Below are 23,402 nucleotides of genomic sequence, written 5' to 3'. Positions count from 1 at the left end.
TCTGCAAGAACGAAGAGGACTAGGAACTTCCTGTAGGAGGCTGGACTGGCTTGTAGTGAGTACCAAGGGGTACTTGCACCTTGCACCAGGCCCAGTTATCCCTTATTAGTGTATAGGGTGTCTAGCAGCTTAGGCTGATAGATAATGGTAGCTTAGCAGAGCAGCTTAGGCTGAACTAGGAGACGTGTGAAGCCACTACAGTACCACTTAGTGTCATATGCACAATATCATAAGAAAACACAATACACAGTTATACTAAAAATAAAGGTACTTTATTTTTATGACAATATGCCAAAGTATCTTAGAGTGTACCCTCAGTGAGAGGATAGGAAATATACACAAGATATATATACACAATAGCAAAAATATGCAGTATAGTCTTAGAAAACAGTGCAAACAATGTATAGTTACAATAGGATGCAATGGGGACACATAGGGATAGGGGCAACACAAACCATATACTCCAAAAGTGGAATGCGAACCACGAATGGACCCCAAACCTATGTGACCTTGTAGAGGGTCGCTGGGACTATTAGAAAATAGTCAGAGTTAGGAAAATAACCCTCCCCAAGACCCTGAAAAGTGAGTGCAAAGTGCACTAAAGTTCCCCTAAGGACAAAGAAGTCGTGTTAGAGGAATAATGCAGGAAAGACACAAACCAACAATGCAACAACGATGGATTTCCAATCTAGTGTACCTGTGGAACAAGGGGACCAAGTCCAAAACTCACAAGCAAGTCGGAGATGGGCAGATGCCCAGGAAATGCCAGCTGTGGGTGCAAAGAAGCTTCTACTGGACAGAAGAAGCTGAGGTTTCTGCAGGAACAAAAAGGGCTAGAGACTTCCCCTTTGGTGGACAGATCCCTCTCGCCGTGGAGAGTCGTGCAGAAGTGTTTTCCCGCCGAAAGAACGCCAACAAGCCTTGCTAGCTGCAAATCGTGCGGTTAGCGTTTTTGGACGCTGCTGTGGCCCAGGAAAGACCAGGATGTCGCAAATTGCCCCAGGAGGTAGAGGGGACGTCGATCAAGACAAGGAGCCCTCTCAGCAGCAGGTAGCACCCGGGGAAGTGCCAGAAACAGGCACTACGATGATGCGTGAAACAGTGCTCACCCGAAGTTACACAAAGGAGTCCCACGTCGCCGGAGACCAACTTAGAAAGTCATGCAATGCAGGTTAGAGTGCCATGGACCCAGGCTTGGCTGTGCACAAAGGATTTCCACCGGAAGTGCACAGGGGCCGGAGTAGCTGCAAAAGTCGCGGTTCCCAGCAATGCAGTCTAGCGAGGTGAGGCAAGGACTTACCTCCACCAAACTTGGAATGAAGAGTCACTGGACTGTGGGAGTCACTTGGACAGAGTTGCTGGATTCGAGGGACCTCGCTCGTCGTGCTGAGAGGAGACCCAAGGGACCGGTAATGCAGCTTTTTGGTGCCTGCGGTTGCAGGGGGAAGATTCCATCGACCAACGGGAGATTTCTTCGGAGCTTCTAGTGCAGAGAGGAGGCAGACTACCCCCACAGCATGCACCACCAGGAAAACAGTCGAGAAGGCGGCAGGATCAGCGTTACAGAGTTGCAGTAGTCGTCTTTGCTACTATGTTGCAGTTTTGCAGGCTTCCAGCGCGGTCAGCAGTCGATTCCTTGGCAGAAGGTGAAGAGAGAGATGCAGAGGAACTCGGATGAGCTCTTGCATTCGTTATCTAAAGTTTCCCCAGAGACAGAGACCCTAAATAGCCAGAAAAGAGGGTTTGGCTACCTAGGAGAGAGGATAGGCTAGCAACATCTGAAGGAGCCTATCAGAAGGAGTCTCTGACGTCACCTGGTGGCACTGGCCACTTCGAGCAGTCCAGTGTGCCAGCAGCACCTCTGTTTCCAAGATGGCAGAGGTCTGGAGCACACTGGAGGAGCTCTGGACACCTCCCAGGGGAGGTGCAGGTCAGGGGAGTGGTCCCTCCCCTTTCCTTTGTCCAGTTTCGCGCCAGAGCAGGGCTAAGGGGTCCCCTGAACCGGTGTAGACTGGCTTATGCAGAATTGGGCACATCTGTGCCCAAGAAAGCATTTCCAGAGGCTGGGGGAGGCTACTCCTCCCCTGCCTTCACACCATTTTCCAAAGGGAGAGGGTGTAACACCCTCTCTCAGAGGAAGTTCTTTGTTCTGCCATCCTGGGCCAGGCCTGGCTGGACCCCAGGAGGGCAGATGCCTGTCTGAGGGGTTGGCAGCAGCAGCAGCTGCAGTGAAACCCCAGGAAAGGCAGTTTGGCAGTACCAGGGTCTGTGCTACAGACCACTGGGATCATGGGATTGTGCCAACTATGCCAGGATGGCATAGAGGGGGCAATTCCATGATCATAGACATGTTACATGGCCATATTCGGAGTTACCATTGTGAAGCTACATATAGGTAGTGACCTATATGTAGTGCACGCGTGTAATGGTGTCCCCGCACTCACAAAGTCCTGGGAATTGGCCCTGAACAATGTGGGGGCACCTTGGCTAGTGCCAGGGTGCCCTCACACTAAGTCACTTTGCACCTAACCTTTACCAGGTAAAGGTTAGACATATAGGTGACTTATAAGTTACTTAAGTGCAGTGTAAAATGGCTGTGAAATAACGTGGACGTTATTTCACTCAGGCTGCAGTGGCAGGCCTGTGTAAGAATTGTCAGAGCTCCCTATGGGTGGCAAAAGAAATGCTGCAGCCCATAGGGATCTCCTGGAACCCCAATACCCTGGGTACCTCAGTACTATATACTAGGGAATTATAAGGGTGTTCCAGTAAGTCAATGTGAATTGGTGAAATTGGTCACTAGCCTGTTAGTGCCAATTTTAGAAAGCAGAGAGAGCATAACCACTGAGGTTCTGGTTAGCAGAGCCTCAGTGAGACAGTTAGTCATCACACAGGGAACACATACAGGGCACACACTTATGAGCACTGGGGCCCTGGCTGGCAGGGTCCCAGTGACACATACACTAAAACAACATATATACAGTGAAATATGGGGGTAACATGCCAGGCAAGATGGTACTTTTCTACAAGGGGGAGGAGTGAGGTAGGGGAGGAGTGAATCTGCGAGTAGGAGTGTGTGGTGACAGGGAGGAGAGGGAAGAGTGAGGTGAGAGAGGGGGGAGGGGGTGAATCTGTGAGTAGGGTGTGTGGTGACAGGAGGGAGAGGGAGGAGTGAGGTGAGAGAGGGGGAGGGAGTGAATCTGTGACTAGGGTGTGTGGTGACAGGAATGAGGGGGAGGTGTGAGGTGAAAAAGGGGGGGAGTGAATCTGTGAGTAGGGTGTGCGGTGAGAGGGAGGAGTGAGGGAGGAGTGAGGTGAAAGAGGGGGGAGGGGTGAATCTGTGAGTATGGTGTGGTGAAAGGGAGGAGTGAGGTGAAAGAGGGGGGAGGGAGTGAATCTGTGAGTACGGTGTGGAGTGAGGGAGGAGTGAGGTGAAAGAGGGGGGAGGGAGTGAATCTGTGAGTACGGTGTGGTGAGAGGGAGGAGTGAGGGAGGAGTGAGGTGAAAGAGGGGGAGGGGGTGAATCTGTGAGTACGATGTGGTGAGAGGGAGGAGTGAGGGAGGAGCGATGTGAAAGAGGGGGGAGGGAGTGAATCTGTGAGTACGGTGTGGTGAGAGGGAGGAGTGAGGGAGGAGTGAGGTGAAAGAGGGGGGAGGGAGTGAATCTGTGAGTACGGTGTGGAGTGAGGGAGGAGTGAGGGAGGAGTGAGGTGAAAGAGGGGGGAGGGAGTGAATCTGTGAGTACGGTGTGGTGAGAGGGAGGAGTGAGGGAGGAGTGAGGTGAAAGAGGGGGAGGGGGTGAATCTATGAGTACGGTGTGGTGAGAGGGAGGAGTGAGGGAGGAGCGAGGTGAAAGAGGGGGGAGGGAGTGAATCTGTGAGTACGGTGTTGTGAGAGGGAGGAGTGAGGTGAAAGAGGGTGAGGGAGTGAATCTGTGGGTAGGGGTGTGGTGACAGGAGGAGAGGGAGGAGTGAGGTGAGAGAGCGGGCGGGAGTGAATCTGTAAGTAGGGGTGTGTGGTGAGAGGAAGGAGAGGGAGGAGTGAGGTGAGAGAGGGGGAGGGAGTGAATCTGTGAGTAGGGGTGTGGTGAGAGGAAGGAGAGGGAGGAGTGAGGTGAGAGAGGGGGAGGGAGTGAATCTGTGAGTAGGGGTGTGGTGAGAGGAAGGAGAGGGAGGAGTGAGGTGAGAGAGGGGGAGGGAGTGAATCTGTGAGTGGGGGGTGTGGTGACGGAGGAGAGGGAGGAGTGAGGCGAGAGAGGGGGAGGGAGTGAATCTGTGAGTAGGGGTGTGTGGTGAGAGGAAGGAGAGGGAGGAGTGAGGTGAGAGAGGGGGGGGAGTGAATCTGTGAGTAGGGGTGTGGTGAGAGGAAGGAGAGGGAGGAGTGAGGTGAAAGAGGGGGGAGGGAGTGAATCTGTGAGTAGGGGTGTGTGGTGAGAGGAAGGAGAGGGAGGAGTGAGGTGAGAGAGGGGGAGGGAGTGAATCTGTGAGTAGGGGTGTGTGGTGACAGGAAGGAGAGGGAGGGGTGAGGTGAGAGGGGGGAGGGAGTGAATCTGTGAGTAGGGGTGTGTGGTGACAGGAAGGAGAGGGAGGAGGGAGGTGAAAGAGGGGGAGGAGTGAATCTGTGAGTAGGGGTGTGTGGTGAGAGGAAGGAGAGGGAGGAGTGAGGTGAAAGAGGGGGGAGGGAGTGAATCTGTGAGTAGGGTGTGTGGTGACAGGAAGGAGAGGAAGGAATGAGGTGAAAGAGGGGGGAGGGAGTGAATCTGTGAGTAGGGTGTGGGGAGAGGAAGGAGAGGGAGGAGTGAGGTGAGAGAGGGGGGAGGGAGTGAATCTGTGAGTAGGGGTGTGGTGACAGGGAGGAGAGGGAAGAGTGAGGTGAAAGAGGGGGGAGGGAGTGAATCTGTGAGTAGGGGTGTGGTGACAGGAAGGAGAGGGGAAGGAATGAGGTGAAAGAGGGGGGAGGGTGTGAATCTGTGAGTAGGGGTGTTTGGTGACAGGGAGGAGAGGGAGGAGTGAGGTGAAAGAGGGGGGAGGAGTGAATCTGTGAGTAGGGGTGTGTGGTGACAGGTAGGAGAGAGGGAGGACTGAGGTGAAAGAGGGGGGAGGAGTGAATCTGTGAGTAGGGTGTGTGGTGACAGGAAGGAGAGGGGGAGGAGTGAGGTGAAAGAGGGTGAGGGAGTGAATCTGTGAGTAGGGTGTGTGGTGACAGGGAGGAGAGGGAGGAGTGAGGTGAGAGAGGGGGGAGGGAGTGAATCTGTGAGTAGGTGTGTGGTGACAGGAAGGAGAGGGGGAGTGAGGTGAGAGATGGGGAGTGAATCTGTGAGTAGGGGGTGTGGTGACAGGAAGGAGAGGGGGAGTGAGGTGAGAGAGGGAGGAGGGAGTGAATCTGTGAGTAGGGGTGTGTGGTGACAGGAATGAGGGGAGCAGTGAGGTGAAAGAGGGGGGAGGGAGTGAATCTGTGAGTAGGGGTGTGTGGTGAGAGGGAGGAGTGAGGTGAAAGGGGGGAGGGAGTGAATCTGTGAGTAGGGGTGTGTGGTGAGAGGGAGGAGTGAGGTGAAAGGGGGGAGGGAGTGAATCTGTGAGTGGAGTGTGGGGTGAGAGGAGGAGAGGGGGGAGGGAGTGAATCTGTGAGTGGAGTGTGGGGTGAGAGGAGGAGAGGGTGGAGGGAGTGAATCTGTGAGTTGGGTGTGTGGTGACAGGGAGGAGAGGGAGGAGTGAGGTGAAAGAGGGGGGAGGAGTGAATCTGTGAGTAGGGGTGTGGTGACAGGAGGGAGAGGGGGAGGAGTGAGGTGTAAGAGAAAGAGGGGGGAGGAGTGAATCTGTGAGTAGGGGAGTGTGGTGACAGGGAGGAGAGGGAGAGGTGAGGTGAGAGAGCGGGGGAGTGAATCTGTGAGTAGGGTGTGTGGTGAGAGGGAGGAGTGAGGTGAAAGAGGGGGGAGGGAGTGAATCTGTGAGTACGGTGTGGTGAGAGGGAGGAGTGAGGTGAAAGAGGGGGGAGGGAGTGAATCTGTGAGTACGGTGTGGTGAGAGGGAGGAGTGAGGGAGGAGTGAGGTGAAAGAGGGGGGAGGGAGTGAATCTGTGGGTAGGGTGTGGTGAGAGGAAGGAGAGGGAGGAGTGAGGTGAGAGAGGGGGGAGGGAGGGAATCTGTGAGTAGGGGTGTGGTGACAGGAAGGAGAGGGGAAGGAGTGAGGTGAAAGAGGGGGGAGGAAGTGAATCTGTGAGTACGGTGTGGTGAGAGGAGGGAGAGGGGGAGGAGTGAGGTGAAAGAGGGGGAGGAGTGAATCTGTGAGTAGGGTGTGGTGAGAGGGAGGCGTGAGGTGAAAGAGGGGGGAGGGAGTGAATCTGTGAGTAGGGGGTGTGGTGACAGGAGGAGAGGGAGGAGTGAGGTGAGACAGTGGGGAGGAGTGAATCTGTGAGTAAGGTTTGTGGTGAGAGGGAGGAGTGAGGGAGGAGTGAGGTGAAAGAGGGGGGAGGGAGTGAATCTGTGAGTACGGTGTGGTGAGAGGGAGGAGTGAGGGAGGAGTGAGGTGAAAGAGGGGGAGGGAGTGAATCTGTGAGTAGGGGGTGTGGTGACGGAGGAGAGGGGGAGGCGTGAGGTGAAAGAGGGGGAGGAGTGAATCTGTGAGTAGGGTGTGTGGTGACAGGGAGGTGAGGGAGGAGTGAGGTGAGAATGGGGGGAGGAGTGAATCTGTGAGTAGGGGTGTGTGGTGAGAGGAAGGAGAGGGAGGAGTGAGGTGACAGAGGGGGGAGGAGTGAATCTGTGAGTAGGGGGTGTGGTGAGAGGAAGGGGTGAGGTGAAAGAGGGGGGAGGAGTGAATCTGTGAGTAGGGGTGAGGGTATTGGCAGATCATGTTATCAGAGGATGCTAAAGCAAAAACTGCATTTTCGACCATTGGAGGGCACTACCAATTCACAGTAATGCCCTTTGGTTTGAAAAATGCACCTGCCACTTTTCAGAGGTTGGTGAACACAGTCCTGCAAGGGCTGGAGGCTTTTAGTGCGGCATATCTGGACATAGCTGTCTTTAGCTCCAGTTGGGATGATCACCTGGTCCACCTGTGGAAAGTTTTGGAGGCCCTGCAAAAGGCAGGCCTCACTATGAAGGCCTCAAAGTGCCAGATAGGGCAGGGGAAAGTGGTTTATCTGGGACACCTGGTAGGTGGAGAACAGATTGCACCACTTCAGGGGAAAATCCAAACTATTATAGATTGGGTTCCCCCTACTACTCAGACTCAGGTGAGAGCCTTTTTAGGCCTCACTGGGTACTACAGGAGGGTCATAAAGAACTATGGCTCCATTGCAGCCCCTTTTAATGACCTCACTTCTAAGAAAATGCCTAAAAAGGTATTGTGGACAGCAAACTGTCAGAAAGCTTTTGGGGAGCTGAAGCAGGCCATGTGCTCTGCACCTGTCCTAAAAAGCCCATGTTACTCCAAGAAATTAATTGTTCAAACTGATGCATCTGAATTAGGAGTAGGGGCAGTCCTATCACAACTCAATTTTGAGGGCCAGGATCAACCTGTTGCGTTTATCAGCAGGAGGTTGACCCCTAGAGAAAAGCGTTGGTCTGCCATTGAGAGGGAGGCCTTTGCTGTGGTCTGGGCACTGAAGAAGTTGAGGCCATACCTGTTTGGCACTCACTTCATTGTTCAGACAGACCACAAACCTCTACTTTGGCTAAAACAAATGAAAGGTGAAAACCCTAAATTGTTGAGGTGGTCCATATCTCTACAGGGAATGGACTATACAGTGGAACATAGACCTGGGAGTACCCACTCCAATGTAGATGGACTCTCCAGATATTTCCACTTAGACAATGAAGACTCATCAGGTCATGGCTAGTCTTATTGTCCTTCGTTTGGGGGGGGGGGGGTTGTGTAGGAAAGTACCATCTTGCCTGGCATGTTACCCCCATATTTCACTGTATATATGTTGTTTTAGTTGTATGTGTCACTGGGACCCTGCCAGACAGGGCCCCAGTGCTCATAAGTGTGCCTGTATGTGTTCCCTGTGTGATGCCTAACTGTCTCACTGAGGCTCTGCTAACCAGAACCTCACTGGTTATGCTCTCTCTGCTTTCTAAATTGTCACTAACAGGCTAGTGACCAATTTCACCAATTCACATTGGCATACTGGAACACCCTTATAACTCCCCAGTATATGGTACTGAGGTACCCAGGGTATTGGGGTTCCAGGAGATCCCTATGGGCTGCAGCATTTCTTTTGCCACCCATAGGGAGCTCTGACAATTCTTACACAGGCCTGAGACTGAAGCCTGCGTGAAATAACGTCCACGTTATTTCACAGCCATTTACCACTGCACTTAAGTAACTTATAAGTCACCTATATGTCTAACCTTCACCTGGTGAAGGTTGGGTGCAAAGTTACTTAGTGTGTGGGCACCCTGGTACTAGCCAAGGTGCCCCCACATTGTTCAGGGCAAATTCCCCAGATTTTGTGAGTGCGGGGACACCATTACACGCGTGCACTATACATAGGTCACTACCTATGTATAGCTTCACAATGGTAACTCCGAACATGGCCATGTAACATGTCTAAGATCATGGAATTGTCACAATTCCATGATCCCCCGAGTCTCTAGCACAGACCCGGGTACTGCCAAACTGCCTTTCCTGGGGTTTTCGCTGCTGCTGCTGCCAACCCCTCAGACAGGTTTCTGCCCTCCTGGGGTCCAGCCAGGCCTGGCCCAGGAAGGCAGAACAAAGGACTTCCTCAGAGAGAGGGTGTTACACCCTCTCCCTTTGGAAAAAGGTGTCAGGGCTGGGAGGAGTAGCCTCCCCCAGCCTCTGGAAATGCTTTGATGGGCACAGATGGTGCCCATCTCTGCATAAGCCAGTCTTCCCCGGTTCAGGGATCCCCCAGCCCTGCTCTGGCGCGAAACTGGACAAAGGAAAAGGGAGTGACCACTCCCCTGACCTGCACCTCCCCTGGGAGGTGACCAGAGCTCCTCCAGTGTGCTCCAGACCTCTGACATCTTGGAAACAGTGGTGCTGCTGGCACACTGGACTGCTCTGAGTGGCCAGTGCCAGCAGGTGACGTCAGAGACTCCTTCTGATAGGCTCTTACATGTGTTACTATCCTATCCTCCTTCCTGGGTAGCCAAACCTCCTTTTCTGGCTATTTAGGGTCTCTGCTTTGGGGAATTCTTTAGATACCGAATGCAAGAGCTCATCAGAGTTCCTCGGCATCTCCTTCTTTACCTTCTGCCAAAGGATCGACCTCTGACTGCTCAGGACGCCTGCAAAACTGCAACAAAGTAGCAAAGACGACTACTGCAACCTTGTATCGCTTCATCCTGCCAGCTTTCTCGCCTGTTTCCTGGTGGTGCATGCTCTGGGGGTAGCCTGCCTCCTTCTTGCACCAGGAGCTCTGAAGAAATCTCCTGTGGGTCGATGGAATCTTCCCCCTGCAACCGCAGGCAACAAAAGACTGCATCACTGGTCCTCTGGGTCCCCTCTCAGCACGACGAGCGTGGTCCCTGGAACTCAGCCACTCTGTCCGAGTGACTCCCAAAGTCCAGTGACTCTTCAGTCCAAGTTTGGTGGAGGTAAGTCCTTGCCTCCCCACGCTAGACTGCATTGCTGGGTACCGCGTGATTTGCAGCTGCTCCGGCTCCTGTGCACTCTTCCAGGATTTCCTTCGTGCACAGCCAAGCCTGGGTCCCCAACACTCTAACCTGCAGTGCACAACCTTCTGAGTTGTCCTCCGGCATCGTGGGACTCCCTTTTCTGACTTCGGGTGGACTCTGGTTCACTCCTCTTCCAAGTGCCAGGTCCGGTACTTTTACAGGTGCTGCCAGCTTCTGTCAGGGCTCCCTGACTTGCTGGGTGCCCCCTCTGTCTCCTCATCCAAGTTGCAACATCCTGTCCCTCCTGGGCCACAGCAGCATCCAAAAACCCTAACCGCGACCCTTGCAGCTAGCAAGGCTTATTTGCGGTCTTTCTGCGTGGGAACACCTCTGCAAGCTTCTTCACGAGGTGGGACATCCATCCTCCAAAGGGGAAGTTCCTAGTCCTCTTCGTTCTTGCAGAACACAAAGCTTCTTCCATCCGGTGGCAGCTTCCTTGCACCCTCAGCTGGCATTTCCTGGGCATCTGCCCACTCTCGACACTGTCGCGAATCTTGGACTTGGTCCCCTTGGCTTACAGTTAGTCAGGTCCAGAAATCCACTTTGGTTGCATTGCTGGTGTTGGTCTTCCTTGCAGAATCCCCATATCACGACTTCTGTGCTCTCTGCGGGTTGTAGATGCACTTTACACCTACCTTTCAGGGTCTTGGGGTGGGCTATTTTTCTAACCCTCACTGTTTTCTTACAGTCCCAGCGACCCTCTACAAGCTCACATAGGTTTGGGGTCCATTCGTGGTTCGCATTCCACTTTTGGAGTATAGGGTTTGTGTTGCCCCTATACCTATGTGCTCCTATTGCAATCTACTATAACTTTACATTGCTTGCATTACTTCCTTTTGCTATTACTGCATATTTTTGGTATTGTGTACATATATCTTGTGTATATTTGGCATCCTCATACTGAGGGTACTCACTGAGATACTTTTTGGCATATTGTCATAAAAATAAAGTACCTTTATTTTTAGTATATCTGTGTATTGTGTTTTCTTATGATATTGTGCATATGACACCAGTGGTATAGTAGGAGCTTTGCGTGTCTCCTAGTTCAGCCTAAGCTGCTAGAAACACCTGTTCTACACTAATAAGGGATAACTGGACCTGGTACCGAGTGTAAGTACCCCTTGGTACCCACTACAAGCCAGGCCAGCCTCCTACAGGGGTGTGTGGTGAGAGGAAGGAGAGGGAGGAGTGAGGTGAAAGAGGGGGGAGGAGTGAATCTGTGAGTAGGGGTGTGTAGTGACAGGGAGGAGAGGGAGGAGTGAGGTGAGAGAGGGGGGAGGGGGTGAATCTGTGAGTAGGGTGTGTGGTGACAGGAGGGAGAGGGAGGAGTGAGGTGAGAGAGGGGGAGGGTGTGAATCTGTGACTAGGGTGTGTGGTGACAGGAATGAGGGGGAGGAGTGAGGTGAAAAAGGGGGGAGGAGTGAATCTGTGAGTAGGGTGTGCGGTGAGAGGGAGGAGTGAGGGAGGAATGAGGTGAAAGAGGGGGAGGGGGTGAATCTGTGAGTAGGGGTGTGGTGACAGGAGGAGAAGAGAAGGAGTGAGGTGAGACAGGGGTGAGGGAGTGAATCTGTGAGTAGGGGTGTGTGGTGAGAGGGAGGAGTGAGGTGAAAGAGGGGGGAGGTAGTGAATCTGTGAGTAGGGGTGTGTGGTGACAGGAAGGAGTGAGGGATGAGTGAGGTGAGAGAGGGGGGAGGTAGTGAATCTGTGAGTAGGGTGTGTGGTGAGAGTGAGGAGTGAGGGAGGAGTGAGGTGAAAGAGGGGGGAGGGAGTGAATCTGTGAGTAGGGTGTGGTGAGAGGAAGGAGAGGGAGGAGTGAGGTGAGAGAGGGGGGAGTGAATCTGTGAGTAGGGTGTGTGGTGACAGAGGAGAGGGGGAGGAGTGAGGTGAAAGAGGGGGGAGGGAGTGAATCTGTGAGTAGGGGTGTGTGGTGACCGGAAGGAGAGGGAGGGGTGAGGTGAAAGAGGAGGGAGGGAGTGAATCTGTGAGTAGGGGTGAATGGTGAAAGGGAGGAGAGGGTGGAGTGAGGTGAAACAGTGGGGAGGAGTGAATCTGTGAGTATGGGTGTGTGGTGACAGGGAGGAGAGGGAGGAGTGAGGTGAGAGAGGGGGGAGGCGTGAATCTGTGAGTAGGGTGTGTGGTGACAGGAGGAGAGGGGGAGGAGTGTGGTGAAAGAGGGGGGAGGAGTGAATCTGTGAGAAGGGGTGTGTGGTGACAGGAGGAGAGGGGGAGGAGTGAGGTGAGAGAGGGGGAGGAGTGATTCTGTGAGTAGGGGTGTGGTGACAGGAAGTAGAGGGGAGAGTGGGGTGAGAGAGGGGGGAGGGAGTGAATCTGTGAGTAGGGGTGTGGTGACAGGAAGAAGAGGGAGGAGTGAGGTGAAAGAGGGGGGAGGGAGTGAATCTGTGAGTAGGGTGTGGTGAGAGGAAGGAGAGGGAGGAGTGAGGTGAGAGAGGGGGAGGGAGTGAATCTGTGAGTAGGGGTGTGTGGTGACGGAGGAGAGGGAGGAGTGAGGTGAGAGAGGGGGAGGGAGTGAATCTGTGAGTAGGGGTGTGTGGTGACGGAGGAGAGGGAGGAGTGAGGTGAGAGAGGGGGAGGGAGTGAATCTGTGAGTAGGGGTGTGTGGTGACAGGAAGGAGAGGGAGGAGTGAGGTGAGAGAGGGGGAGGGAGTGAATCTGTGAGTAGGGTTGTGGTGACAGGAAGGAGAGGGGGAGGAGTGAGGTGAAAGAGGGGGGGAGGGAGTGAATCTGGGAGTAGGGTGTGGTGAGAGGAAGGAGAGGGAGGAGTGAGGTGAGACAGGGGGGAGGAGTGAATCTGTGAGTAGGGGGTGTGATGGGAGGAAGGAGAGGGAGGAGTGAGGTGAGAGAGTGGGGAGGAGTGAATCTGTGACTAGGGGTGTGTGGTGACAGGGAGGAGAGGGAGGAGTGAATCTGTGAATAGGGGGTGTGGTGAGAGGAAGGAGAGGGGGAGGAGTGAGGTGAGAGAGGGGGAGGGAGTGAATCTGTGAGTAGGGTGTGTGGTGACAGGAAGGAGAGGAAGGAGTGAGGTGAAAGAGGGGGGAGGGAGTCAATTTGTGAGTAGGTGTGTGTGGTGAGAGGAAGGAGAGGGAGGAGTGAGAGAGGGGGAGGAGTGAATCTGTGAGTAGGGGTGTGTGGTGACAGGAAAGAGAGGGAGGAGTGAGGTGAAAGAGGGAGGAGGAGTGATTCTGTGAGTAGGGGTGTGTGGTGACAGGGAGGAGAGGGGGAGGAGTGAGGTGAGAGAGGGGGGAGGGAGTGAATCTGTGAGTAGGGGTGTGTGATGACAGGGAGGAGATGGAGGAGTGAGGTGAGAGAGGGGGGAATCTGTGAGTAGGGGTGTGTGGTGAGAGGAAGGAGAGGGAGGAGTGAGGTGAAAGAGGGGGTAGGAGTGAATCTGTGAGTAGGGGTGTGTGGTGACAGGGAGGAGAGGGAGGAGTGAGGTGAGAGAGGGGGGAGGGAGTGAATCTGTGAGTAGGGGTGTGTGGTGAGAGGAAGGAGAGGGAGGAGTGAGTTAAAAGAGGGAGTAGGAGTGAATCTGTGAGTAGGGTGTGGTGAGAGGAAGGAGAGGGAGGAGTGAGGTGAAAGAGGGGGGAGGGAGTGAATCTGTGAGTAGGGTGTATGGTGAGAGGAAGGAGATGGAGGAGTGAGGTGAGAGAGGGGGAGGGAGTGAATCTGTGAGTAGGGGTGTGTGGTGAGAGGAAGGCGAGGGGAAGGTGAGAGGCAATGTTTGCACTCGTTCTGGGTGACAGTGAGCACCGGTTCTAGGTACATGGGTGTGCACCACTTCTGGGTGGCAGTGTTTGCATTTGTTCTCAGTGACAGTGAGCACCGGTTCTAGGTACATGGGTGTGCACCACTTCTGGGTGGCAGTGTGTGCACTTGTTCTGGGTGACAGTGAGCACCCGTTCTAGGTAGTCGGGTGTGCACCACTTCTGGGTGGCAGTGTGTGCACTTGTTCTAGGTGACAGTGAGCGCCGGTTCTAGGTAGCTGGGTGTGCACCACTTCTGGGTGGCAGTGTGTGTACTTGTTCAGGGTGACAGTAAGCACCAGTTCTAAGTAGTTGGGTGTGCACCACTTCTGGGTGGCAGTGTGTGTACTTGTTCAGGGTGACAGTGAGCACGGTTCTAGGTAGTTGGGTGTGCACCACTTCTGGGTGGCAGTGTTTGCACTCGTTCTGGGTGACAGTGAGCACCGGTTCTAGGTACCTGGGTGTGCACCACTTGTGGGTGGCAGTGTTTCACATATTCTGGGTGACAGTGAGCACGGTTCTAGGTAGCTGAGCGTGCACCACTTCTGGGTGGCAGTGTATGCACTTATTCTGGGTTGAAGGTCAGCACGGTTCTAGGTAGCTGGGTGTGCACCCCTTCTGGGTGGCAGTGTTTGCACTTATTCTGGGTGACAGTGAGCGCCGGTTATAGGTAGCTGGGTGTGCACCACTTCTGGGTGGCAGTGTTTGCACTTATTCTGGGTTGACAGTGAGCACGGTTCTAGGTAGCTGGGTGTGCACCACTTTTGGGTGGCACTGTTTGCACTCGTTCTGGGTGACAGTGAGCACCGGTTCTAGGTACCTGGGTGTGGACCACTTCTGGGTGGCAGTGTTTGCACTTATTCTGGGTAACATTGAGCACGGTTCTAGGTAGCTGGGTGTGCACCACTTCTGGGTGGCAGTGTTTGCAGTTATTGTTAGTGACAGTGAGCCCGGTTCTAGGTAGCTGGGTGTGCACCACTTCTGGGTGGCAATGTTTGCACTTGTTCTGGGTGACAGTGAGCACCGGTTATAGGTAGCTGGGTGTGCACCACTTCTGGGTGGCAGTGTTTGCACTTGTTCTGGGTGACAGTGAGCGCCGGTTCTAGGTAGCTGGGTGTGCACCACTTCTGGGTGGCAGTGTTTGCAGTTATTGTTAGTGACAGTGAGCCCGGTTCTAGGTAGCTGGGTGTGCACCACTTCTGGGTGGCAGTGTTTGCACTTGTTCTGGGTGACAGTGAGCACCGGTTATAGGTAGCTGGGTGTGCACCACTTCTGGGTGGCAGTGTTTGCACTTGTTCTGGGTGACAGTGAGCGCCGGTTCTAGGTAGCTGGGTGTGCACCACTTTTGGGTGGCAGTGTTTGCACTTGTTCTGGGTGACAGTGAGCACCGGTTCCAGGTACCTGGGTGTGCACCACTTCTGGGTGGCAATGTTTGCATTTGTTCTGGGTGACAGTGAGCACGGTTCTAGGTAGATGGGTGTGCACCACTTCTGGGTGGCAGTGTTGGACTTCTTCTGGGTGACAGTGAGCACGGTTCTAGGTACACGGGTGTGCACCACTTCTGGGTGGCAGTGTTTGCACTCGTTCTGGGTGACAGCACCGGTTCTAGGTAGCTGGGTGTCCACCACTTCTGGGTGGCAGTGTTTGCACTTGTTCTGGGTGACAGTGAGCACGGTTCTAGGTAGCTGGGTGTCCACCACTTCTGGGTGGCAGTGTTTGCACTTGTTCTGGGTGACAGTGAGCACCGGTTCTAGGTACATGGGTGTGCACCACTTCTGGGTGGCAGTGTTTGCACTTGTTCTGGGTGACAGTGAGCACGGTTCTAGGTAGCTGGGTGTCCACCACTTCTGGGTGGCAGTGTTTGCACTTGTTCTGGGTGACAGTGAGCACCGGTTCTAGGTAGCTGGGTGTGCACCACTTCTGGGTGGCAGTGTTTGCAGTTATTGTTGGTGACAGTGAGCACCGGTTCTAGGTACCTGGGTGTGCACCACTTCTGGGTGGCAATGTTTGCATTTGTTCTGGGTGACAGTGAGCACGGTTCTAGGTAGTTGGGTGTGCAGCACTTCTGGGTGGCAGTGTTTGCACTTGTTCTGGGTGACAGTGAGCACGGTTCTAGGTACATGGGTGTGCACCACTTCTGGGTGGCAGTGTTTGCACTCGTTCTGGGTGACAGTGAGCACGGTTCTAGGTAGTTGGGTGTGCACCACTTCTGGGTGGCAGTGTGTGTACTTGTTCAGGGTGACAGTAAGCACCAGTTCTAGGTAGTTGGGTGTGCACCACTTCTGGGTGGCAGTGTGTGTACTTGTTCAGGGTGACAGTGAGCACGGTTCTAGGTAGTTGGGTGTGCACCACTTCTGGGTGGCAGTGTTTGCACTCGTTCTGGGTGACAGTAAGCACCAGTTCTAGGTAGTTGGGTGTGCACCACTTCTGGGTGGCAGTGTGTGTACTTGTTCAGGGTGACAGTGAGCACGGTTCTAGGTAGCTGGGTGTGCACCACTTCTGGGTGGCAATGTTTGCATTTGTTCTGGGTGACAGTGGGCACGGTTCTAGGTAGCTGGGTGTGCACCACTTCTGGGTGGCAATGTTTGCATTTGTTCAGGGTGACAGAGAGCACGGTTCTAGGTAGCTGGGTGTAGGAGGCTGGCCTGGCTTGTAGTGGGTACCAAGGGGTACTTACACTCTGTACCAGGTCCAGTTATCCCTTATTAGTGTAGAAGAGGTGTTTCTAGCAACTAGGCTGATAGAAGGTAGCTATGGAGAGCAGCTTAGGCTGAACTAGGAGACATACAAAGCTCCTACTATACCACTGGTGTCATATGCACAATATCATAAGAAAACACAATACACAGAAGTACTAAAAATAAAGGTACTTTATTTTTATGACAATATGCCAAAAGTATCTCAGTGAGTACCCTCAGTATGAGGATGCCAAATATACACAAGATATATGTACACAATACCAAAAATATGCAGTAATAGCAAAAGGAAGTAATGCAAGCAATGTAAAGTTACAGTAGATTGCAATAGGAGCACATAGGCATAGGGGCAACACAAACCATATACTCCAAAAGTGGAATGCGAACCACGAATGGACCCCAAACCTATGTGAGCTCGTAGAGGGTCGCTGGGACTGTAAGAAAACAGTGAGGGTTAGAAAAATAGCCCACCCCAAGACCCTGAAAAGTAGGTGTAAAGTGCACCTATATTCCCCAGAGAGCACAGAAGTCGTGATAGGGGGATTCTGCAAGGAAGACCAACACCAGCAAAGCAACCAAAGTGGATTTCCAGACGAGAGTACCTGTGGAACAAGGGGACCAAGTCTAAGAGTCGCGACAAAGTCAAGAGTGGGCAGATGCCCAGGAAATGCCAGCTGAGGGTGCAAAGAAGCTGCCACTGGATGGTAGAAGCTGTGGATTCTGCAAGAACGAAGAGGGCTAGAAACTTCTCCTTTGGAGGATGGATGTCCCACGTTGTGAAGAAGCTTGCAGAGGTGTTCCCACGCAGAAAGACCGCAAACAAGCCTTGCTAGCTGCAAGGGTCGCGGTTAGACTTTTTGGATGCTGCTGTGGCCCAGGAGGAACCAGGATGTCGCCACTTGGATGAGGAGACAGAGGGGGCACCCAGCAAGTCAGGAAGCCCTCACAGAAGCAGGCAGCACCCGCAGAAGTACCAGAACAGGCACTTGGAAGAGGAGTGAACCGGAGCTCACCTGAAGACACAAAAGGAGATCCCACGACGCCGGAGGACAACTCAGGAGGTTGAGCACTGCAGGTTAGAGTGTCGGGGACCCAGACTTGGCTGTGCACGAAGGAAATCCTGGAAGAGTGCACAGGAGCTGGAGCAGCTGCAAATCACGCGGTACCCAGCAATGCAGTCTAGCGTGGGGAGGCAAGGACTTACCTCCACCAAACTTGGACTGAAGAGTCATTGGACTGTGGGAGTCACTTGGACAGAGTTGCTGAGTTCCAGGGACCACGCTTGTCGTGCTGAGAGGGGACCCAGAGGACCGGTGATGCAGTCTTTTGTTGCCTGCGGTAGCAGGGGGAAGATTCTGTCGACCCACGGGAGATTTCTTCAGAGCTCCTGGTGCAAGAAGGAGGCAGGCTACCCCCAGAGCATGCACCACCAGGAAACAGTCGAGAAGGCGGCAGGATCAGCAATACAAGGTTGCAGTAGTCGTCTTTGCTACTTTGTTGCGGTTTTGCAGGCGTCCTGAGCAGTCAGCGGTCCATCCTTTGGTAGAAGGTGAAGAGAGAGATGCAGAGGAACTCTGATGAGCTCTTGCATTAGTTATCTAAAGAATTCTCCAAAGCAGAGACCCTAAATAGCCAGAAAAGGAGGTTTGGCTACCTAGGAAGGAGGATAGGCTAGCAACACAGGTAAGAGCCTATCAGAAGGAGTCTCTGACATCACCTGCTGGCACTGGCCACTCAGAGCAGTCCAGTGTGCCAGCAGCACCTCTGTTTCCAAGATGGCAGAGGTCTGGAGCACACTGGAGGAGCTCTGGGCACCTCCCAGGGGAGGTGCAGGTCAGGGGAATGGTCACTCCCCTTTCCTTTGTCCAGTTTCGCACCAGAGCAGGGCTAAGGGGTCCCCTGAACCGGTGTAGACTGGCTTATGCAGAGATGGGCACCATCTGTGCCCATCAAAGCATTTCCAGAGGCTGGGGGAGGCAACTCCTCCCCAGCCCTGACACCTTATTCCAAAGGGAGACGGTGTAACACCCTCTCTTTGAGGAAGTCCTTTGTTCTGCCATCCTGGGCCAAGCCTGGCTGGACCCCAGGAGGGCAGAAACCTGTCTGAGGGGTTGGCAGCAGCAGCAGCTGCAGTGAAACCTCTGGAAAGGTAGTTTGGCAGTACCCGGTCTGTGCTAGAGACTCGGGGATCATGGAATTGTCTCCAGAATGGCATTGGGGTGACAATTCCATGATCTTAGACATGTTACATGGCCATGTTCGGAGTTACCATTGTGACGCTATACATAGGTAGTGACCTATATGTAGTGCACGCGTGTAATGGTGTCCCCGCACTCACAAAGTTCAGGGAATTGGCCCTGAACAATGTGGGGGCACCTTGGCTAGTGCCAGGGTGCCCTCACACTAAGTAACTTTGCACCTAACCTTTACCAGGTAAAGGTTAGACATATAGGTGACTTATAAGTTACTTAAGTGCAGTGTAAAATGGCTGTGAAATAACGTGGACGTTATTTCGCTCAGGCTGCAGTGGCAGGCCTGTGTAAGAATTGTCAGAGCTCCCCATGGGTGGCAAAAGAAATGCTGCAGCCCATAGGGATCTCCTGGAACCCCAATACCCTGGGTACCTCAGTACCATGTACTAGGGAATTATAAGGGTGTTCCAGTATGCCAATGTAAATTGGTGAAATTGGTCACTAGCCTGTTAGTGACAATTTGAAAGAAATGAGAGAGCATAACCACTGAGGTTCTGATTAGCATAGGCTCAGTGAGACAGTTAGTCACTACACAGGTAACACATTCAGGCACACTTATGAGCACTGGGGCCCTGGCTGGCAGGGTCCCAGTGACACATACAACTAAAACAACATATATACAGTGAAATATGGGGGTAACATGCCAGGCAAGATGGTACTTTCCTACACGGGGTGTGCACCACTTCTGGGTGACAGTGAGCACGGTTCTAGGTAGATGGGTGTGCACCACTTCTGGGTGGCAGTGTTTGTACTTGTTCAGGGTGACAGTGAGCACGGTTCTAGGTAGCTGGGTATGCACCAGTAGGTGATGTGGTTCTAAAAGGCAATGGAGCAAGGCTCTGTGACAGCCTGCATCATATTTTAATTTTCACTACCCTGGCACATGTTTTCCGGTGCAAGAGGCCTGTGTCACGAGTCTCCTGGACACATCTCGATGTGAGCACAGCTATTGAGACGATTGTGGTGCATTATATGGTGTGGTTGTGTGACGTTACTGTGTGATGCACTCAGTGTAGGGTCCAGTTATACTCATTTGTGAAACCTCTAGCTCACCCTTGGTAGCTGTGGCTTCCAGCAGCCAGGATTAAACCAAGAGAGGCACCAAGCAACAGGAATAAGAAAGTCACACAACATCAAAGAAATGAAATCCAACCCTATTTTATGAATATTTAGACACCAAGATGAGGAAAAGCCACTGGAGGGTTCTGGAGATACCTATGTTTAAGTAAAATGTAAATCTGAGCCTTTTAGTCCAAAGCACAAACAAGCATTGGAAACCATAATGTTTGGAAATTTTATAAACGTTTCAAAGAGTTGCTGTGCTTCGGGCATCCACACACAACACTGGGGTTCAATGAGCTCCACTACCACTTCACCAGTGCTAACTATGCCCCTGCACCACAGCCTGAATGCCAGTCCAGACCCGCAGGCCCCGGTGCCGCTGCACCCGCTGCACCCCTGCCAGTGAGTGTTAGAGGGATTGTGGCCCGGCTCACGGTGGTCTCCTCCTCTTCCTCAGCAGGCCCCGGTGCCGCTGCACCCGCTGCACCTCTGCCAGTGTCAGTGAGTGTTAGAGGGATTGTGACCCGGCTCACGGTGGTCTCCTCCTCCTCTTCCTCAGCAGGCCCCGGTGCCGCTGCACCCGCTGCACATCTGCCAGTGTCAGTGAATGTTAGAGGGATTGTGGCCCGGCTCACGGTGCAGACCCCGGTGCCGCTGCACCTGCTGCACTCCTGCCAGTGTCAGTGAGTGAGTGTTAGAGGGATTGTGGCCCGGCTCACGGTGGTCTCCTCTTCCTCAGCAGGCCCCAGCAGCTGAAGATGGCGGGCTCCCTGGCCTCCTATGAGCAGCTGCTCCGCCAGGTGGAGGCTCTGAAGAGGGAGAACACCCACCTCCGCCGGGAGCTGCAGGACAACTCGTCCCACCTGAGCAAGCTGGAGAGCGAGACCTCCGACATGAAGGTGAGTGATGGGGAGGGGGGAGCGAGACCTCCGACATGAAGGTGAGTGATGGGGAGGGGGGAGCGAGACCTCCGGCATGAAGGTGAGTGATGGGGAGGGGGGAGCGAGACCTCCGACATGAAGGTGAGTGATGGGGAGGGGGGTGCGAGACCTCCGGCATGAAGGTGAGTGATGGGGGGGCGCAAGAGAGAGGAGAGAGTAGAGGGTAAGAGAGAGGAGAGGGGAGTGGGCAAGAGGGGAGAGTGCGAGAGAGAGGAGAGGAAGAGCGCAAGAGATGGGAGAGGGGAAAGCGCAAGAGAGAGGAGGGGGGAGCGCAGGAGAGAGGAGAGGGCGCAAGAGAGAGGAGGGGGGAGCGCAAGAGAGAGGAGAGGAGAGCGCAAGAGAGAGGAGGGGGGAGCGCAAGAGAGAGGAGAGGGGGGAGCCCAAGAGAGAGGGGAGAGGGCAAGGGAGAGGAGAGGTCAAGAGAGAGGAGAGTGGAGAGCGCAAGAGAGAGGAGAGGGCATGAGAGAGGAGAGGGGAGAGCCCAAGAAAGGAACAGTGCAAGCCACAGGGGAGAGGTTGGTGTTGGCATCTAGTGTTGAAGATTTGCATCATTTGTCTGGCATTCAGGCTTGGCCTTGGGTTCTGGTTTAAGGTCTTGGCCTTGGTCTGGTGTCATGGCTTGGCCTTGGTCTGGTGTCGTGGCTTATCCTTGGTCCGGTGTCGTGGCTTGGCCTTGGTCTGGTGTCGTGGCTTGGCCTTGGTCTGGTGTCATGGCTTGGCCTTGGTCTGGTGTCGTGGCTTATCCTTGGTCCGGTGTCGTGGCTTGGCCTTGGTCTGGTGTCGTGGCTTGGCCTTGGTCTGGTGTCATGGCTTGGCCTTGGTCTGGTGTCGTGGCTTATCCTTGGTCCGGTGTCGTGGCTTGGCCTTGGTCTGGTGTCGTGGCTTGGCCTTGGTCTGGTGTCATGGCTTGGCCTTGGTCTGGTGTCGTGGCTTATCCTTGGTCCGGTGTCGTGGCTTGGCCTTGGTCTGGTGTCGTGGCTTGGCCTTGGTCTGGTGTCATGGCTTGGCCTTGGTCTGGTGTCGTGGCTTATCCTTGGTCCGGTGTCGTGGCTTGGCCTTGGTCTGGTGTCGTGGCTTGGCCTTGGTCTGGTGTCGTGGCTTGGCCTTGGTCTGGTGTCATGGCTTGGCCTTGGATCTGGTGTCGTAGCTTGGCCTTGGGGTCTGGTGTCATGGCTTGGTCTGGTGTCGTGGCTTGGCCTTGGTGTGGTTTCATGGCTTGGCCTTTGGGTCTGGTGTCGTGGATTGGCCTTGGGGTCCAGTTTTGGGTCTTGGCCTTGGGGTCTGGTGTCGTAGCTTGGCCTTGGGGTCTGGTGTCGTGGCTTGGCCTTTGGGTCTGGTGTCGTGGATTGGCCTTGGGGTCCAGTTTTGGGTCTTGGCCTTGGGGTCTGGTGTTATGGCTAGGTCTTGGGGTCTGGTGTTCTGGCTTGGCCTGAGGGTCTGGTGTCATGGCTTGGCCTTTGGGTCTGGTGTCGTGGATTGGCCTTGGGGTCCAGTTTTGGTTCTTGGCCTTGGGGTCTGGTGTCATGGCTTGGTCTTGGGGTATGGTGTCGTGGCTTGGCCTTTGGGTCTGGTGTTGTGGATTGGCCTTGGGGTCCAGTTTTGGGTCTTGGCCTTGGGGTCTGGTGTCATGGCTTGGTCTTGGGGTCTGGTGTTGTGGCTTGGCCTTCGGGTCTGGTGTCAAGACTTGGCCTTGGTCTGCTGTCATGGCTTGGCCTTGGGGTCTGGTGTCATGGCTTGGTCTGGTGTCGTGGCTTGGCCTTGGGGTCTGGTGTCGTGGATTGGCCTTGGTTTCTGGTTTTGGGTACTGGCCTTGGGGTCTGGTGTCATGGCTTGGTCTGGTGTTGTGGCTTGGCCTTGGGATCTGGTGTCGTGGCTTGGCCTTGGGTTCTGGTTTGGGGTATTGGCCTTGGGGTCTGGTGTCATGGCTTGGTCTGGTGTCGTGGCTTGGCCTTGGGGTCTGGTGTCGTGGCTTGGCCTTGGGTTCTGGTTTTGGGTATTGGCCTTGGGGTCTGGTGTCATGGCTTGGCCTTGGTCTAGTGTCATGGCTTGGCCTTGGGGTCTGGTGTCATGGCTTGGTCTGGTGTCGTGGCTTGGCCTTGGGGTCTGGTGTCGTGGCTTGGCCTTGGGTTCTGGTTTTGGGTATTGGCCTTGGGGTCTGGTGTCATGGCTTGGTCTGGTGTCGTGGCTTGGCCTTGGGATCTGGTGTCGTGGCTTGGCCTTGGGTTCTGGTTTTGGGTATTGGCCTTGGGGTCTGGTGTCATGGCTTGGTCTGGTGTCGTGGCTTGGCCTTGGGGTCTGGTGTCGTGGCTTGGCCTTGGGTTCTGGTTTTGGGTATTGGCCTTGGGGTCTGGTGTCGTGGCTTGGCCTTGGGGTCTGGTGTCGTGGCTTGGCCTTGGGGTCTGGTGTCATGGCTTGGCCTTGTCTGGTGTTGTTGCTTAGCCTTCGGGTCTGGTGTTGTGGCTTGGCCTTGGGGTCTGGTGTCATGGCTTGGCCTTGGTCTGGTGTCGTGGCTTGGTCTTGGTCTGGTGTCATGGCTTGGCCTTGGGTTCTGGTTTTGGGTCTTGGTCTTGGGGTCTGGTGTCATGGCTTGGCCTTGGGTTCTGGTTTTGGGTCTTGGCCTTGGGGTCTGGTGTCATGGCTTGGCCTTGGGCTCTGGTGTCATGGCTTGGCCTTGGGGTCTGGTGATGTGGCTTGGCCTTGGTCTGGTGTCGTGGCTTGGCCTTGGTCTGGTGTCGTGGCTTGGTCTTGGTCTGGTGTCATGGCTTGGCCTTGGGGTCTGGTGTCGTGGCTTGGCCTTGGGGTCTGGTGTCATGGCTTGGGGTCTGATGTCGTGGCTTGGCTTTGGTCTGGTGTAGTGGCTTGGTCTTGGTCTGGTGTTGTGGCTTGGTCTTGGTCTGGTGTCGTGGCTTAGCCTTGGTCTGGTGTCATGGCTTGGCCTTGGGGTCTGCTGTCATGGATTAGCCTTGGTCTGGTGTCATAGCTTGGCCTTGGGGTCTGGTGTCGTGACTTGGCCTTGGGGGCTGGTGTCATGGCTTGGCCTTGGT

At 54.3% G+C, this 23,402-nt stretch overlaps 1 protein-coding gene across 3 annotated transcripts in view; it reads left to right on the top strand.

Moving 5' to 3' along the window:
- Positions 1–23,402, top strand: part of APC2 (APC regulator of WNT signaling pathway 2) — a 557,471-nt gene that overhangs the window by 186,800 nt on the left and 347,269 nt on the right. For 2 of the 3 annotated variants that reach the window (XM_069216408.1, XM_069216411.1), the window contains exon 3: positions 20,157–20,316. In XM_069216408.1, the coding sequence (XP_069072509.1) occupies positions 20,176–20,316 (141 nt within the window). In that variant the 5' untranslated portion in view covers positions 20,157–20,175. The remainder of the gene's footprint in view (positions 1–20,156; positions 20,317–23,402) is intronic. The other variant, XM_069216410.1, reaches the window with a different exon arrangement.

This window comes from Pleurodeles waltl, chromosome 12, assembly GCF_031143425.1.
Source record: "Pleurodeles waltl isolate 20211129_DDA chromosome 12, aPleWal1.hap1.20221129, whole genome shotgun sequence".
Taxonomy (NCBI): Eukaryota; Metazoa; Chordata; class Amphibia; order Caudata; family Salamandridae; genus Pleurodeles; species Pleurodeles waltl.
Note: the sequence above shows the minus strand (reverse complement) of the source record. Positions and strands in the feature narration are given on the sequence as shown.